At 41.3% G+C, this 15,832-nt stretch overlaps 1 protein-coding gene across 4 annotated transcripts in view; it reads right to left on the minus strand.

Moving 5' to 3' along the window:
- The window catches only part of WDFY4 (WDFY family member 4), a 136,022-nt gene that overhangs the window by 17,043 nt on the left and 103,147 nt on the right, over window positions 1–15,832 (minus strand). For all 4 annotated transcript variants that reach the window (XM_069864116.1, XM_069864115.1, XM_069864117.1 and 1 more), the window contains 6 exons: window positions 13,289–13,331; window positions 12,394–12,513; window positions 11,993–12,110; window positions 11,041–11,150; window positions 6,252–6,405; window positions 2,501–2,592 (listed from right to left, as the gene is read on the minus strand). In XM_069864116.1, the coding sequence (XP_069720217.1) occupies window positions 2,501–2,592; window positions 6,252–6,405; window positions 11,041–11,150; window positions 11,993–12,110; window positions 12,394–12,513; window positions 13,289–13,331 (637 nt within the window). The remainder of the gene's footprint in view (window positions 1–2,500; window positions 2,593–6,251; window positions 6,406–11,040; window positions 11,151–11,992; window positions 12,111–12,393; window positions 12,514–13,288; window positions 13,332–15,832) is intronic.

Raw genomic sequence — 15,832 nt, forward strand, 5'->3', positions numbered from 1 at the left:
GAATCACAGTGTGGCAGATAGTTTACTTAAGAAGATACGTATAAACATAAAAAGCAAGAGAACTAGCGGAGGAGCTTTAAATTGGGTCTGAAGGGTATAGCAGGAGAGGCTGCATGTCATGAACCAGCAGACAGTGCTGTGAGACAAGACAGGGAAGGAGTTTTTCAGTATCAGAGTTGGGGTGCAGCCAGGAGGCTGTATGACAGAACCTTCAAGACTGCTTGGATCTGATCAGAAAACTCTTTGCTACCCTCACAGGGCTTAAGCAGAAATTGTCATAGCACCAAATCTCCTCATCCCAGAAAAATTCAAGGTCTGAACATTTTTCCCCAAATTAAGAAATGGCTAACTTGCTTACATTTGCCACCCATAGCGACAGGTGTGTGAATTATTGGAATCGTAAGAACCAGTTATTAGTGGTCAAGACAGGGAGATAGGCTACAGAGCAATACATACACTCCAGCATGATCTCCCTAGAAAATTCACTGTAATCACAGCAGAAAACATGTGCTTGGAAGACCCAGAGAGCAAGTTCATAAGCAGTGGACACAAGTTTGAGTTGAACCTCTGCCTACCTCCAGTTTAGCCAGTCTTACCAACGAGGCTTCACTAAATGCTACTGCTCCTGCCATCACCTGCCTCTCCAAATTTTTGTGCATTCCCAAATGGCCTTGCCCAATGATTCAAGCAGCAGTGTTAAGCATTATTAAAAATACTTTCCTATCTCCAAATCATTTGACTGTGCAATACTCCCTGATGCTCAGTTAAAGGTCTCCCAAGCAGACCATCCCACCCAAAGCACAGCAGAAATAAACAAACTAATGGTATCCAGAACAATGGCTCATTTCACAGAGCAGGCAGTTAGCCCAGTGCAGCTGGTTTAAATGACCCTGCCCACAGCTATAATGATCACAGGGCAGCTCAGAGAACAAGCATAGCATACAATTTGTGCCCTGCAAACAACAGGAAAACACTTATGAACAGACTCAGAACTCATCCTCATTAATAAAAGCAGTTAGTCCATGAATTACAAACTGTAAATTTTGCCTGGCATCACTGCCAGAGCAAAACAAAGCAACCAACAGAGCTGCAATTTTGCAGACTCTCAGTATTTCATTGAGCACTATGACAAGCCCAGCCAGGAAGGGACCACTTGCAGTCTAAGGAGGAAGTAAATAAATTTGTTTAGTAGATGAGATTCCTAACTCATTAAGCATGAAACTGGGAGCTACTCACAGTTAAGAAAAATTCTTTGCTCTTGTATTCTTTAAAGCAGTAGCCAAACTCAGAACAGTGTTGAGCTGGATGTTTAATGCACCAAACTCACTGTGAAGTCTCCCAATAACGACCATGAAAACAGTAACAAGTACAACCAGTCTGGTGGATTATTTCAGAGGATACAGAAACCCTGTTTCAGAATTCAGGATCTCTAACTCTCCATTTTAGGGTTAGAAGAACTTTCCTAGTCAGGTCAATCAACTTTCCAGAGCAAGATTTCTTGCACCCTCCTGTGTAACATGTAGCACTAACTAGGGTTGGAGAGAGAATATCAGACTGTCTGCATGTGAGGTCTGATCAGGTCTGGCAAATCACTAAGATCACGAATTTATAAACATGATCTTTCGTTTGCCAAATTGCTCCTATTTGTGATTTCAATTAATTTGTAGAAGTTGTGTGGCTTTATCAGTTGTGCCAATGTTATCAAATAGGGCAGCTTAGTGGAAGCAGATCTGTGAAACAGAACAGATGGTAGAGAGGGCCCAGTATCCACATTATGTGCACTGCGGGGGCTTTACTTTAAACTAGATCTAGTCTGCTCCCACAAGCTGAATGCCACGAGCATCTGGAGAGCACAACTGGAGTGCAGCTTTTGGTTTCATTTAATCCAAAACAAATCTAGTTCACACAACCCAAGATCACTCTACAAAAAGAGCAAAACCACGCTATGCCAGGATGATTGAGATAATCAATCCATTTCTAAGCTGCATCCTTATGCCAAAGTACAAGGCAAAAGTAGATGTTCCGCATTGTATCTAAGTACCTTTGGAGTGCCACCATTACACATACAAGCAGTAAGGAGCACAGGTCAGTACCTTACGTGCCAAACAAGCCACAATAAGCATTTCTCTCAAGTTTTTGTTTGGTTGGTTGGTTTTGGTTTTGTGTTTGTTTTTTTTTTTTGAATCACTCTGAACATGGAACTGTGTGCATATAAATGACACAGGCATGCACTATGTTATGTCCACGTGCCCTTAAGGGCTGAGATAGGTCCATGCCACAGACTTGAATAATAACCTCACCTCACCTGGTCTGGAAAGCTGGCCTTGATTCTGGGTGAATCATTAGACAAGTAGACATGCAAAATTCAGAACCCACATGGACTCTGCAAATGCAGGATGCATTTGAAACTAACATTTTGGTTTGTGACCCTGGCGTTCAGAATTTCATTTTCAGTGGAACCCAGTCCAGTATTTTGTCATGAATCTTGATATTCACTGACCTGTCTGTGCAGGAGGATAAATTTATGGGGGTCCCCATCTGCCCAGGGAGGAAGCTGCACATCTCCCAGCACTGTTCCATCCTGCATGCAGCCTGCAGGAATTACAAAGGAAGAATTAAAACCAAGAATCACCCAGACTGGAAATAAGAACAGCTTTTTTTTAAAAAAGGTGAAGTCAAAAGAAATTAAGGTGATTTTCAAACATGCAGGTTCGTATTCTACATCAAATATAGTGCCATAGAACACTGCAGAATAAATTTCTGCTGGGATTTGTGATCCAGTAATAAAGCACTAAGAAGATGTTCTAGTAATTGTCGCTAATACAGTAAAAATATTTGTGTCCTCAGTACAAACCATTTTAGAACAGACTGCAAACTCAGACAAGACAAACCTGTTGGCACAACTTTCTTTTTAAACATAATCCTGTGGGCTTCACTGCCAGATATCCCTACTAAAGCCACTGGGATTCTGTTCTCAAGTCCTTTGCAACCTGATTCGTTTCAGAAGGTGAGCATATGTTCTTAAATCAGAACACAGTGTTGCACAACTAGATGAATTTAAATCCTAGCTGAGGCTCAAGTCTGGAACCACAAGTTTCTTTACAGTGTAGCAGTGAACACAGTCACATTCTTGGCTTTGCCTATTGGAAAATCTTCCTGTATACTTTATTTCCTCTCTACTGGCAAGATTCTGGTGTCTTTTTAGGTCCGTCCACTTGATTCCACTCAGGTCAGTCTCTTGATCTTGATTTCAGTCAGGCTCTGTTTCTTGGCCTCCTCCCATTACTCCAGTCCTCTAAGATCTTTTTTCCCATTCCACTCTTTTCTTAGCATGTCTCATCTTACCTAGAACTTAAATACAATTATAGCAAGACCTCAAGACCATGGGCTAAGTTGTCTTTGCCATTACCAATTTAGGATGATCCATAAGGTATTTCTCCCCTGCCTTAACTGTCCACCAACCTATGCCACTACAAAAAGCAGCTTTGCATTGAAAATGATCTGATTTTCTGTAAAGTGAAGTGAATCAGGACTGCCATGACTATTTCTGAATACTTTTTTTTCTGCATTCTCTTCTGACCCTCCATCAGAGATACAGAAAGGTCTAGAGACAGTGTACATTCAGAAGGGATTGTGATGCTGCTTGAGGTCAGGAATTAAATTCACGTGCCTTATACAGAAACTTTCAAGGTGATAACAAGAACATTTGGTAACTTTGATCACCAAAGACATGAGATTTAAAAAAATACCTTTGACCAACACCACTTAATCATCATAAAATTGTTTGGGTTGGAAGGGACCCTTTAAGGTCATCTAGTCCAACCCCCCTACAATAAGCAAGGATATTTTCAACTAGATCAGGTTGCTCAGAGCCCTGTCCAACTTGACCTTGAATGCTTCCAGGGATGGGGTTTCTACCAGCACTTTGGGCAACCCGTTCCAGTATTTCACCACACTCATTGTGAAAAATTCCTTCTTTATAACTAGTCTAAATCCACTTTCTTCTAGTTTAAAATCATTACCCCCATCCTATTGCAACAGGCCCTGCCAAAAAGATTGTTCCCGTCTTTCTTGGCTGCTTATGGCTTGGATAGATGTACCCTTTGCTTGGTAAAATCTGGCTGCATTGTCAGGCCCAAAGAGTTGTGGTGAATGAAGTTAAGTCCAATTAGTGGCTTCCCCAAGGCTCAGTGTCCCTCAGGTTCTGTTTAATATTTTTATAAATTATATGAATGAGGGGATTGAGTGCACCCTCTGTAGGTTTGCAGATGACTCCAAATTGGGACAGGCTGGATCAACGGGCTAAAGCTAATCGTATGGGGTTCAACAAGCTCAGTGTTAGGTCCTGCACTTGGGTCACAACAACCAATAAGCTACAGGCTTGGAGAAGCTCCCTGGCAGAAAGGAACTTGGGGCTGTTGGTTGATAGCTGCCTGAATATGAGGCAGCAGTGTGCCCAGGTGGCCAAGAAGGCCAAAAGCATTCTAGTTTGTATCAGAAATAGCATGACCAGCAGGACTAGAGATTGTTCCCATGTACTCAGTACTAGTGAGGTTATCCACTGAACCCTGTGTTTGCTTTTGGGCCCCTCACTACAAGAAAGACATTGAGGTGCTGGAACGTGTCCAGAGAAGGGCAATTAAGCTGATGAAGGGTCTGGAGGAGAAGTCTTATGAAGAGCAGCTGAGGGAACTGGAATTGTTTAGTCTGGAGAAAAGGAGGCTAGGGGAAGAGCCTATTGCTCTCTACAACTCCCTGAAAAGAGGTTGTAGAGAGGTGAGTGTTGTTCTCTGCACTAGGGCAGATTTAGACTAGATATTAGGAAAAATTTCGTCACCATAAGAGTTGTCAAGCATTGGAACTGGATGCCCAGGGAAGTGGTTGAGTCACCATTCTTGGAGATATTGAAAAGACTTGATGTGGCACTTAGGAACATGGTTAGTGGCTTACTTGGCAGAGTTAGATTTATGGTTGGACTTGATGAGCTTGAAGTTCTTTTCCAACCTGAACAATTCTATGATTCCTATAAAGTCACCTTTAAGTACTGAAAGGTCACAATAAAGTCTCCTCAGATCCTTCTCTTCTCTGGGTTGAACGACCCCAACTCTCTCAGACTTTCTTCATAAGAGAGATGTCCCATTCCTCTCATCATTTTTGTGGCCCTCCTCTGGACCCACTCAAACAGGTCCATGTCTTTCCTGTGTTGAGGACTCCAGAACTGAACGCAGTACTCTGTATAGAGTCTTATAAGAGCAGAGTAGAGGGGCAGAATCACCTCCCTCGACCTGCTGACCACGCTTCTTTTGATGCAGCCCAGGATATAGTTGGCCTTCTGGGAAGTGAGTGCACATTGCTGGCTCAAGCACAGCTTTTAAACCACTAGTACTCCCAAGTCAATCTCAGCCAGGTTGCCTTCAATCCCCCAGCCTGTATTGATACCAGAGATTGTACCGACCCGGGAGCAGGACCTTGCCTTTCACCTTCTTGAACCTCATGAAGTTCACACATGCCCCACTTCTCCAGCTTGTCCAGGTCCCTCTGGGTGGTATTCTGTCCCCCAAATGTGTCGACTGCACCACTCAGCTTGGTGCTGCCAGTAAACTTGCTGAGGGTGCACTCGATCCTACTGTCTACATCATTGATAAAGATATTAAACAGTATTGGTCTCAATATTTACCTCTGAGGAACACTACTTGTCACTAATCTCCATCTGGATCATCAAGCTGTTTGACCACTAGACCCTGGATGCAAGCATCCAGCCAATTCCTGATCCAGTGAACGGTCCACCCATCAAATCCATATCTCTCCAATTTAGAAAGAAGGATGTTTTGGGGGTCTTTACAGAAGTCTGGCTGGATGACACCAATAATACTTATCTATCTCTGGAAGTCAAATTAATATAACATATTGTTCATAGCCCATAGATGTGATCATACAGACTAAATTTTCAAAAGCAGACAACTAGAATTCTTATATCAAAATCTGCCTTTGTCTGACAAATCTCCTTTACACAGTAACTAACAGGCACTATGTTCCCTTCTGAGCTGGAAACTTCATTCTTCTGATATCATTCAGATATCAGAAGATTATGTATATGTAGCCTTATTTTAATAAAACTTGATATCTCATTGCTTGAGAGCTTCATCAGTCTGCATATTCCGGGGACCAACTCTCAGCTCATGATCTGGATCTTTTCACTTGGCAGGATGCTGGGGAGCAGAAAAGGGGCACTGAAGACTTCTCGAACTTACCAAGTTCAAAGTGATTTGCATTGGTTAGGAACTCAGGCAAGTAGAAGAATTCAGGGATGAGTTCCCTGACGTCACTCATGTTGTCCCTTGACGCAGATTCCCACGTGCTCTTAACACTGTGAAACATCCTGTCTGCGACATCAAAACTCCCACCCTGTGAAATGGAAACAGACAGAAAAGATTGCAGTGAGAATATTCTGTTAAATAAAAGCAGATTCAGAATCTTAGCCAATTCTGCAATAATCACCTTACCATGTGTTTGATCAGGTGATATCTTCTAGATCTATCCCAGCTCTATATACTCTGATCTTTTGTTAGGGGCTGCCTAGCAGATATGTAGGTTAAAAATGGCATACAGCTGGGAGTTTAGCACAACTTGCAATAACACAGGGGCAAGCAGAAGTTATCATGGGCAACTTGAGCATTGTTAACACTCCTGATGGCAATTAATTGCTTTAATCCCAAGCTGATTTGCAAGACGTGGACACAAATTTAGTGTTTTCACTTCAGTTGTGACCCAAATAGTTGTGAACAATCTTATATGCAATTGTCCTGAGAAAATCCTTTGGGGAAGGCAGGTACCTTCATATATACCTATAACATTCATCAGATCTAGGTAAACAGGAAAGGTGCAGTTCCAACATCCGTTTCTGACAGCAAGAACTGCTACCCTTTTGGCCACCTGAGATGAGTACCTGCACACTTATGATGCAACTCCTTTGGATCTACAAACTCTACTAAGTCTGGGAACTGCAACTCAAGAAATGCCTTTTATCATTATCTTTTATTAGGGAGAAACTACCTTCATGGATAAGCTGTCAAAACACAGAAGTCAATAAACACTAAGTTCTGAAGCCATATCTCCTTGCTTGCCTTTTGAGATAGACTCCCACCAAAGGCCAACATACATTCCACTAGATTGAAAGACCCCATCCTTGTTTCCCCTGAGGTGAATTCTGACCATCCTTTTGGTCCAGCCTCATCTCTAAATGACAGTGTAGTTCTGCTTTACCTCCTTGTTCTTCTTCCTTGTACCACTGACAATTGTGAAGCGTTCCCACTTCCACTCAAGGGATTGAGTGAAAAAGTGGCTAATCACACAAGTAAGCCTAGCTGGAGTTAATCTGATGCACAAGGTCATCTTGTTCTTGATCATTATTAGGCAGGGACCCTTGGAGTCAAATTCAAATTGAAATTAAAACGGAGTAGAAGAAGGACTATAAATAAATCAACAGCTAACAAGTATCTCATTGAAGCATATTAAAGGGCTTTGTATATTTAATCTGCACGTAGCATGCTGTGTCTAGTAGTGATTGATGCTTTTTCATCTTTTTTTGCAGCTTTTATGAGAGCTGATGGTAATCTCCTGAGAAACAATATGATTTGTAATAAAAAGATTACCTGTATTAAATAAAAATAATATATACATAGGAAATGCTGTTAGCGTGACAAATCTGGTTAAAGATATTACCACCACGAAAAAATGTGATTTTTTCCCTGGCTGTCTAATTCATTTTAGGGAAAGTAATATCTTTAAAACTTAAGCCTGTATTATTTATAAAGGAAGCAATAACTGATTTTCCCATTTCCTATATTAATAAATTTATTTGCATATATTTACATCAGAATTAATGAGTTTTCTCTCTCTACGAATGCAAAAAACTGCACTGAAAGGGAAAAGAGAATCAAGAATTGCTTTATGCCTTTAGATTGCAAGTCGACATAAACTCTTGCGGTTTTTCTGCAGCTAGACCCAGTAAGTCTCTGCTTTCTTTCCTTTCAGCAGAGGCCTTACACTGTCATAAGGAATACTAGAAAAAAATGCTTTTTAAAGCTATGTTTCAGTAGGGTATATACAAAGCAACTAGTCAAAATGATCTCAAGAGAGAAGTTAGAATTTCCCATATTTATAAAACCAAGCATCACTAATCCTTGGTGGTGCTTTAGACCCAAAGACCTCAAAAAAGTTTCTAAAAGATGCTTACAAAGGTGCAAAGACCTACCACGTGCCTAGAGATGCTGAGAAATAATCAAACTGAGTACTGACTGCTTAAGAGTCAGTGACACAATCAAGAATATGTCATGGTTTGAGCTAGAGTAATTTTTGTGATTAACTCAGCTGCTGTAGGTAACTTCATTTTCTGAAAGCTAACTGCATGTTTTTGAGACGATGTTCTCCAAAAGTGACAATTTTTGTGCAAAAAGACCAATGCTTATACTTAACCAAGGCCATCCTCGAGTTGGCGGAAGGGGGCCGCACCTGCAAGGAGGGGCGAATAGGGTGACCCTAAAGTGACCAACAGAGTATTCCATCTGTATATGTCATACTCAGTATACAATTGAATGATCACAAGCGCCTCTCTCTCTTCTGCGATGGCCAACATCTAGTGAGGACCCATTTGTTTGGTTGTTCCTGATCCCAGATCCATGTGTTCCTGAACCCAGTTCCTGAGTCCAGCTTCCTCCTAGCTGTGGACCCATTCCCTCGTGCCTGCTCTACAGTTATTTGTGGTGATGTCTAGTTATTGAGGTGTGATGGGTGGGGGTGCAATCTCATATATTTGTATATATATTATTACTTTCATTATTATTATTATTATTATCATCATCATTTCAGAGTAGGCATAAGAACCCTATTCTCTACAAGTACCTTTGAGAGGTAAATGCCAGGATAGAAGATCAGCCAGCTAGCTGAAGTGCAACAGTAGGATAAGAATAGAAGTGTATAAAAGCTAACTTGAATCAAAAGCAAGTCTCACTTATTTCTAAGGCACAGGATCCTCAAATGCCTTTCCAATGAAAGACACAAAACAGAAATCATTGTGACTTTTTTGTGGTGCTGAGACCAATTCCTGAAAGGAATTTTAGGAGGTAATTGACTAAGGTGAAGTGGAAGGTACTATCAAAACCTGTCTGATGAGCCACTTTTTACTTATTCCAGTACAGTATTCAAAGCATAAACACACACTTTTCTACAGAGTCAGATCTCAACACACTTAAATAATGTGGGAAATAATAAAGTTTTGTAAACTCCTTTACAGTTCCCTTACTAGAGGCAATGCTTTCTCACTGGCTTCTTCTGTGGTGCAGTGCAAATCAATTCTTTGCCTTGAGAAAGATGATATTATGCCAACATCAATTTTTCACAAGGAGCGCACCCAAGTTGTTTCATCCCTTGTCATTTGCATTCAGGTTGGCCATTCGCAGTTACAAGCATTCAATTTTAAGATGCTGAGAAGCTATCACAGCTCCCAGAACAGTACCCTTGAAGGTCTTACGTTTGAGAGTACTCCTCTGCCAACCTGCTCTTGATTTGATTGCACCGTTCTCAGGTCTGCTGTTTGCTTGACTGCATCCCATAGTTAGCAATTTTTAAGCCGCTACAGGAACAGTCACTTGAGGGAAATGACAGCAATGAGTTCATCTGAACATGCAGCAACAGAAGAGCAAATGAATGAGAAGGGAAGTTGAACAGTTTCAGTGGATTCACATCCAGAAAAAAAAGAGTGCTTCAGATCTCAGCAGCCTTTGAAGACAACTGTCCCCACAAAAATGCTGGTTACCTGCTAATTACACACACACAGCTGCAAAGCAGCTACTCAGACTAGGAACATGTTATACATGAAAAGTGTGCCAGTGAGATACAGCAGTTTTTGTTGCTTATTACAAAAAAACAACTGTTCCACAGTCATTCACGACTGCAGCTAACATAGCTCACACAGTGCAATGCTAACCATTGCCTCAGGTGGTTCACTAACCCATCAGCAGCTGCTGGTAACAGTCGATATCATAGGGCTTATTACTTAATTAGCACAGCACTTAATTTGCATTTGTTTATAAAAAAAGCCAAAACCAAAACAAAAGAAAAAGTACCAGCACAACCAGCACATACAGCAGTCTCCAAGTGTGGAATATTCTGGCCTAGCTGTCTCCCTCATATTGCTCCATAAGGATAGGCAGAGTTCAGCAAGGATGTACTTTTGAGGACCTGTCCTCCTGGTAGATCCTGCTATAACACAATACATATTACAGAAATAGGGATAACAACTTTCTGCTACAGCCCAAGTGTCCGTGTTTGTGTGGCACCAAGTACCTGTTGAACTCAGGAAATTTAGTGCCCCTGTATGCTGACCAGCTGGGAAAGGTAAGAACAAAGTTCAGTTTCCATGAAATTCCATTCCACGGTGTGTGCTTTTGGCACCATAAAACTGTGCTGAGTTCAGAACAAGCAAAAAAAACCACATTCCTTCTAGAGCACTGGATGTAGCCTCGCCCCACTTTTCCTACAGGGAGCTGATGCCATGATCCTTGTTATTATTCCCCACCCACCAGAAACTGTGCATCCTCATCTGGCTGAGGAATGCTTTTAATGCCACCACAGCCAGCTCCAAGTGGTTGCCTGTAGCTGCGTTACTATATGCACACTTGGACTTAAAATACTTACCATGAAAGTCCCATCTGCCACAAAGTTATAAGCTTATGTCCAGACAGGTAGTAAAACTTTGTCTAGGTTTTTACATGCCTCAGCTCTCACAAAATACATCACAGAACCAAAACAAAATACCCCTTCTCCCTCAGAAAAAAACAAGATCATCAGGCATCAATCATGCTCCCACTAAGATGCTTTCACTGAATTCAACAGACACAGCGTAGAGCCTTCAGTGAGCTGAGTCCACATAGAGTATACAGAAAATGTCAAAAGAATTAAACCCCCTTCAATACACAGCCACCATAACGTGTTACGTGGTTTATAACAAGGTGAAAGAGGGAAGCTATCTTGTCCCCTTACCTGCAAAGAACAGAAGGTCTGGGTAAATGGCTCCAGTCGGACCAGGTAAGAAGCCACTATAATTGCTGATGAATAGTGAGTACAATAATGGCACTGGGCCGACAGGTCTCCTGGAAATTGGACACAAATCAGATTTCAGCACCAAACACGACCATTTCAAGCCTATGGCATTCAGTTACGACAGCACAACTAAATAGGGAGCAGGTCTTTAAAGCAGATATCATAGAATCATAGAATAACCAGTTTGGAAGAGACCCACCGGATCATCGAGTCCAACCATTCCTATCAAACACTAAACCATGCCCCTTAGCACCGCGCCCACTCATGCCTTAAACACCTCCAGGGAAGGTGAATCAACCACCTCCCTGGGTAGTCTGTTGTATGTTCAAGGATCTGTGAGCAAAAGCACACCTTGAGTATCTGCAGAGTATGCACAGTTACTGCCATCTCCGTATGTTCATTTTTGCCTCTCCCATTTAATTTTCTGAAGAATAAGGCTTTTAAATTTCCAGAACATTCTTTTCCCTATTACTACCAAAAAAGGTCTTGATCTCCAGAGTATAACAGCTAGACATCCTGTTTCCTTTTCTTAAAGTAGCTATTAGATAAGCTACATGCAGTAGTCTTTTACATAGTGCTTAGCTAACAGACAAGACTAATATGTGCAGCTTAGCTAATGAAGCAGTCTTTTCTAGGGAACATTGCTTTTTTTTTCTGCAGCATCTCTTCCTGCCCAAGGGATTATAAGGCACACAAGGCAGTACTTGCAGGAGTCATTGCTCTTCAAGTCCTCAACAACCAGTTTGTATCCAGAAGAGAGAAGGTCTCCTTGGCATGGACCCTCCCTTAGGCACAGGTTGGGAATTTTTTTGGGAGAATTCTGCCAAGAGATTCACCAGCATCCCCAAAGAGTGGACTCAAGCTTCTGCTGTTGGTGTCCCAAAACACTCACCCTCACTCTTCTCCACCTCATTGTAGCGCTGGATGAACTTGCATTTCCTCTCTACAGTTTGCGCTCCCATGGGCTTTGACAGGTCCCGAAATGTATGAGGATTAGTAAGATTTAGAGTCTGAAGAGCAAAACCAGCAAAGATGTGGATTTTAGATAACCAAGTCTTAGACATCAGGACTAGCTCAGTGGATAGTGGCGAGGCTGTGTTGGAAGTTTTACCTATACAGGAGGGCCACAGACTCAATTCCTAAAATTAATCTATAAAAAATCAGTACAGTTCAAATTAACCATCTCAAATTTTGAACCCTTGGTCAAGACTTTTCTGCTTCAATGACGCCATTCAACAAACCTTTATATGGTTGCTACCATAAAAAGTACAGAATGTTACAGCAAGCACTGACCTTGGAGTGATAGTCAGCAAGGACCCATGGAAACACAGGGTACTGCATGTAATCATTGTAGCTGCGGCCAGCCAGTGTGTTCAGATACATGAGGTAATCGAAGTTGCTGATCTCCCTCTTCTGCCACGCAAAGGAAACAAACATTAAAATCTCCTAACCTTAACCCTGAAAACCATGCCTTGAAGGCACCCTCAGAACCGTATGTTTCCTAGGTCCATCAGGGCAAGAACTATAAATAGTGTAATTAATCATCCATTACCATTCAAATCAGCACAATCTCTCTTATACAACAATCCATTCAACGGAATCTGTGTCTTCATTCTGGCCCTTCTTCAGACAGAACATTTGCATTTGTCTATAATCACTCAGTGCTTTTATACTGTATTTGCATAACAGAGCACTTTCCCCCAATTTAGAAGTGAGCCTGTATATTGAAAAATCCTGGACAAATGCCTCTACAGAAAAGGCTGCACAAAGTCCTACATATAAGCAAGAATGTATAGATTTCTTCAATGTGTCTTAGGTCACAAAGATCAGGGTACAATAAAGTAAATGAATCTCCCAGCTCAGCAAAACATCTGGGAAATGAGAGGTGCATTGATTTAGATGCACAGATGATCTGTGAACAGCCATTCAACTTGTTGGCTCTCTCCGGTCTCAGTTTAAAAGTGTGCATAAAATCACACTTCATCTGCCAGACAGTAGCACCATATGCTTCACAGCAGGAGGAGCAAAACCTCTGCAATTACCAGATGTAAATACTCTGCTCTTCTTGCCAATAATGTCACCTCCAGCAGTGAGAGAACAGCTAAGGCCTTGAAGTACATACATACACACACACTTCTCTGTTGCTGAAATTCTTCACTTAACCATATGCAGCAAAGATTGAGCTTACCTGCCACTTCTGGAGCATTGTCTTGTCCCCTCCTGAGAGTTTCCTGTATGAAACAAATATTCAATTGAAATAGCCTGCTTCAGAGCAATAAGAGAAAGTTAATACATTAACATCTGTGCTCCCTGGATCCGCTGCTCTCATCCCACAGAAATGAGAGAACACCAGTCAAGGAGAATTTTGAGGTTTCAACATTGACCAAATAATTCTAAAATCAGAGCATCATCGGTTAGGTTAGTGCTGCACAATACAAATTCTGTTAATGATTTCATTAGGAAGGAAGGCTCTGCCTGATGAACAGGGATGGTCTAGCTTCAGGTGGCTGATGAATTTATCACTGTCAGTTACTCTCCCTATGACATGCTGACCCTCCCTAAGCTACTTGCCATTCTGCTCCCGAATTAGGGGCCAATTAAAGTATGATATTTAATAAAGAAAAAAGAAGGAAGTAGGATGGTGGTGCTAAGGATGGATTCTGTTTGCCTTAAGATATCACTGCAAACTGCAAGAATTCAGAAGGTAACTCACAGGCAGGGAAGCTGTCCCTGCAGGAGAAACAGATGGACAGCTGAGGACAGCAGCCTCCTCCACTGTTCCAAGGTATTGCCACGATGCACAGTCTGTGCTCCCACTCCCATCCCACTGTAGAGCCAGAGTGCTAGTGGCATGTACCGTTAAGGCTTTCTAGTTTTATTCTGAAGCCTTATTCTCAAAGGCTTATGCTTTTCTGAAGCATTCTGAAAATACTAGCTTGAAAACATAGGTGGCTCAGTCTCCATATCACAGACAATCTTTTTGCACAAAGCATTTTGAAACTAATGTAGTCCTTAAACCATAGGTTGCCATTTTAATGTTGTTTTTAAAGTAGAAGAATTAATAAGGGTTTTCCGCAGTCTTCCTTCTCAAAATGCAACTTTTTACTGAAACTTTAAATAAAAAAAAAACCAAATGAAAGCAGATTCTAAACAGAGGAATTCACCTAAAAATGTGGAAGGGTCAAAGGTTCTGAATAAACAAAAGTAACATTTCAACTACACTGAGCTAGAAAGTGAAGGCCATGGATTTGGTCTTGTCAATTCCTAGAGACCAGTCTGAGACAAGTGACAGTGTCTGGATTAAAGAAACTTTAGATCTGCCAAAGTAAATGGGGTTATTGACATGGTATCGTATAACTGGTAGCAGGAGATGCTTTTCCCTTTGAGTGCACAACTTTAAACCTATCCTAAGGTCCCAGATCAGAGACCGGATTACTAAATTCCTGAAGTGTAAGGAAATCAGTTCAGCCATAGATTATAAAACTGGCAGAGGAACAACAAGTCTCTATTTTGCACTCTTGTGCTCAAAGGTCTAAATAAAACATCAGAATTGGCTGTGATCATTACAGTTTTATTGAGTTTGCTGCAGTAAATTCTTGTAAACTACTTCTCATTATTTTACTGCCTATTCACTCCTGGACCAGTTAATAGTGCACATAAAGGAAAACCACTATGATTTACTCAACACTGTATTTTATTTCTTGCTTAGGCACTCTCTTCAGGGAAAAGTGTGTATCTGAGGGAGGGATTTTGTACAGCCTCAGTAATAAAGTATTCCATGAACAAATATGAAACCCAGGACCAATTCTAGCTCATGGTCTACATCTCCTGACCTTTGTTTAGTTCTCCTGCTAAGCAGATGAAACCTAACAATGATAGGCTCTAGTTATAGAAACCAGGCAACACAAAAAGATGTAGTGCATATTTGATATGGGAAAATAGGGTCTTTCTCAAGAAAGTGCATTGGCTAGCATAGAATTATGGTGGTTTTGCACCCCTACTTTGAGCCACATGTAGCTCAAGAATGTAGGAATTTGGAAAGAGAAAACAGATATTATGAACACTTACCCTTCACAGTTCAGCCCTCTTGCATTACATGTAGATTTCACAGAGCTTTGCCCTACTTGCCTTTGTAAGGTTTCCAGTAGACATTTGGAAATCAGAAAGAGTGTCTCAAAGTGATGGAACAGGATCAAGATTCCTGACATTATTTGAAGTGTGCTTGGATTAGGGTGTTTGTCAGAGAGGGATCATGTTAGGTTCATCCCTTTCTGCAGCGGCAAACAGGCTCACTATAGCTGCTTAAGTTTATTTTGGATTTATGGCTGAGTTAGAAAGCAGGGAGTCATATAATGTACAAACCTGCACAATCCGTCAGCCTTCCAACATTTTAAAGTGGCAGCATTATGAACTACTACATGCACGACTAAACTGGGCCGGTCTGTGTGTAGGTAATTCAAATATACATAATATATGTTGAATTGTGGATGCCGTAATCCTCTCATGGAACTCTTGCTGTGCTTGTCACATGCTCTAAACTGCTAATAAGGACTCTAAAAGGATCAAATCAGTCCTATTTCTGCTGACTTTGGAAGCCACAATATAATTCAAAGAAGTTGATGAGTTTACTGTATCATGAAAATATGCAAGGCTAAATTTACTCACGCCCTTGTAAGAGCCATCCTTGTGGGTCTCAGGGGACCAGATAAGATGCTCCCTCCAAATCTCTAGA

This window comes from Phaenicophaeus curvirostris, chromosome 9 (assembly GCF_032191515.1).
Source record: "Phaenicophaeus curvirostris isolate KB17595 chromosome 9, BPBGC_Pcur_1.0, whole genome shotgun sequence".
Taxonomy (NCBI): domain Eukaryota; kingdom Metazoa; phylum Chordata; class Aves; order Cuculiformes; family Cuculidae; genus Phaenicophaeus; species Phaenicophaeus curvirostris.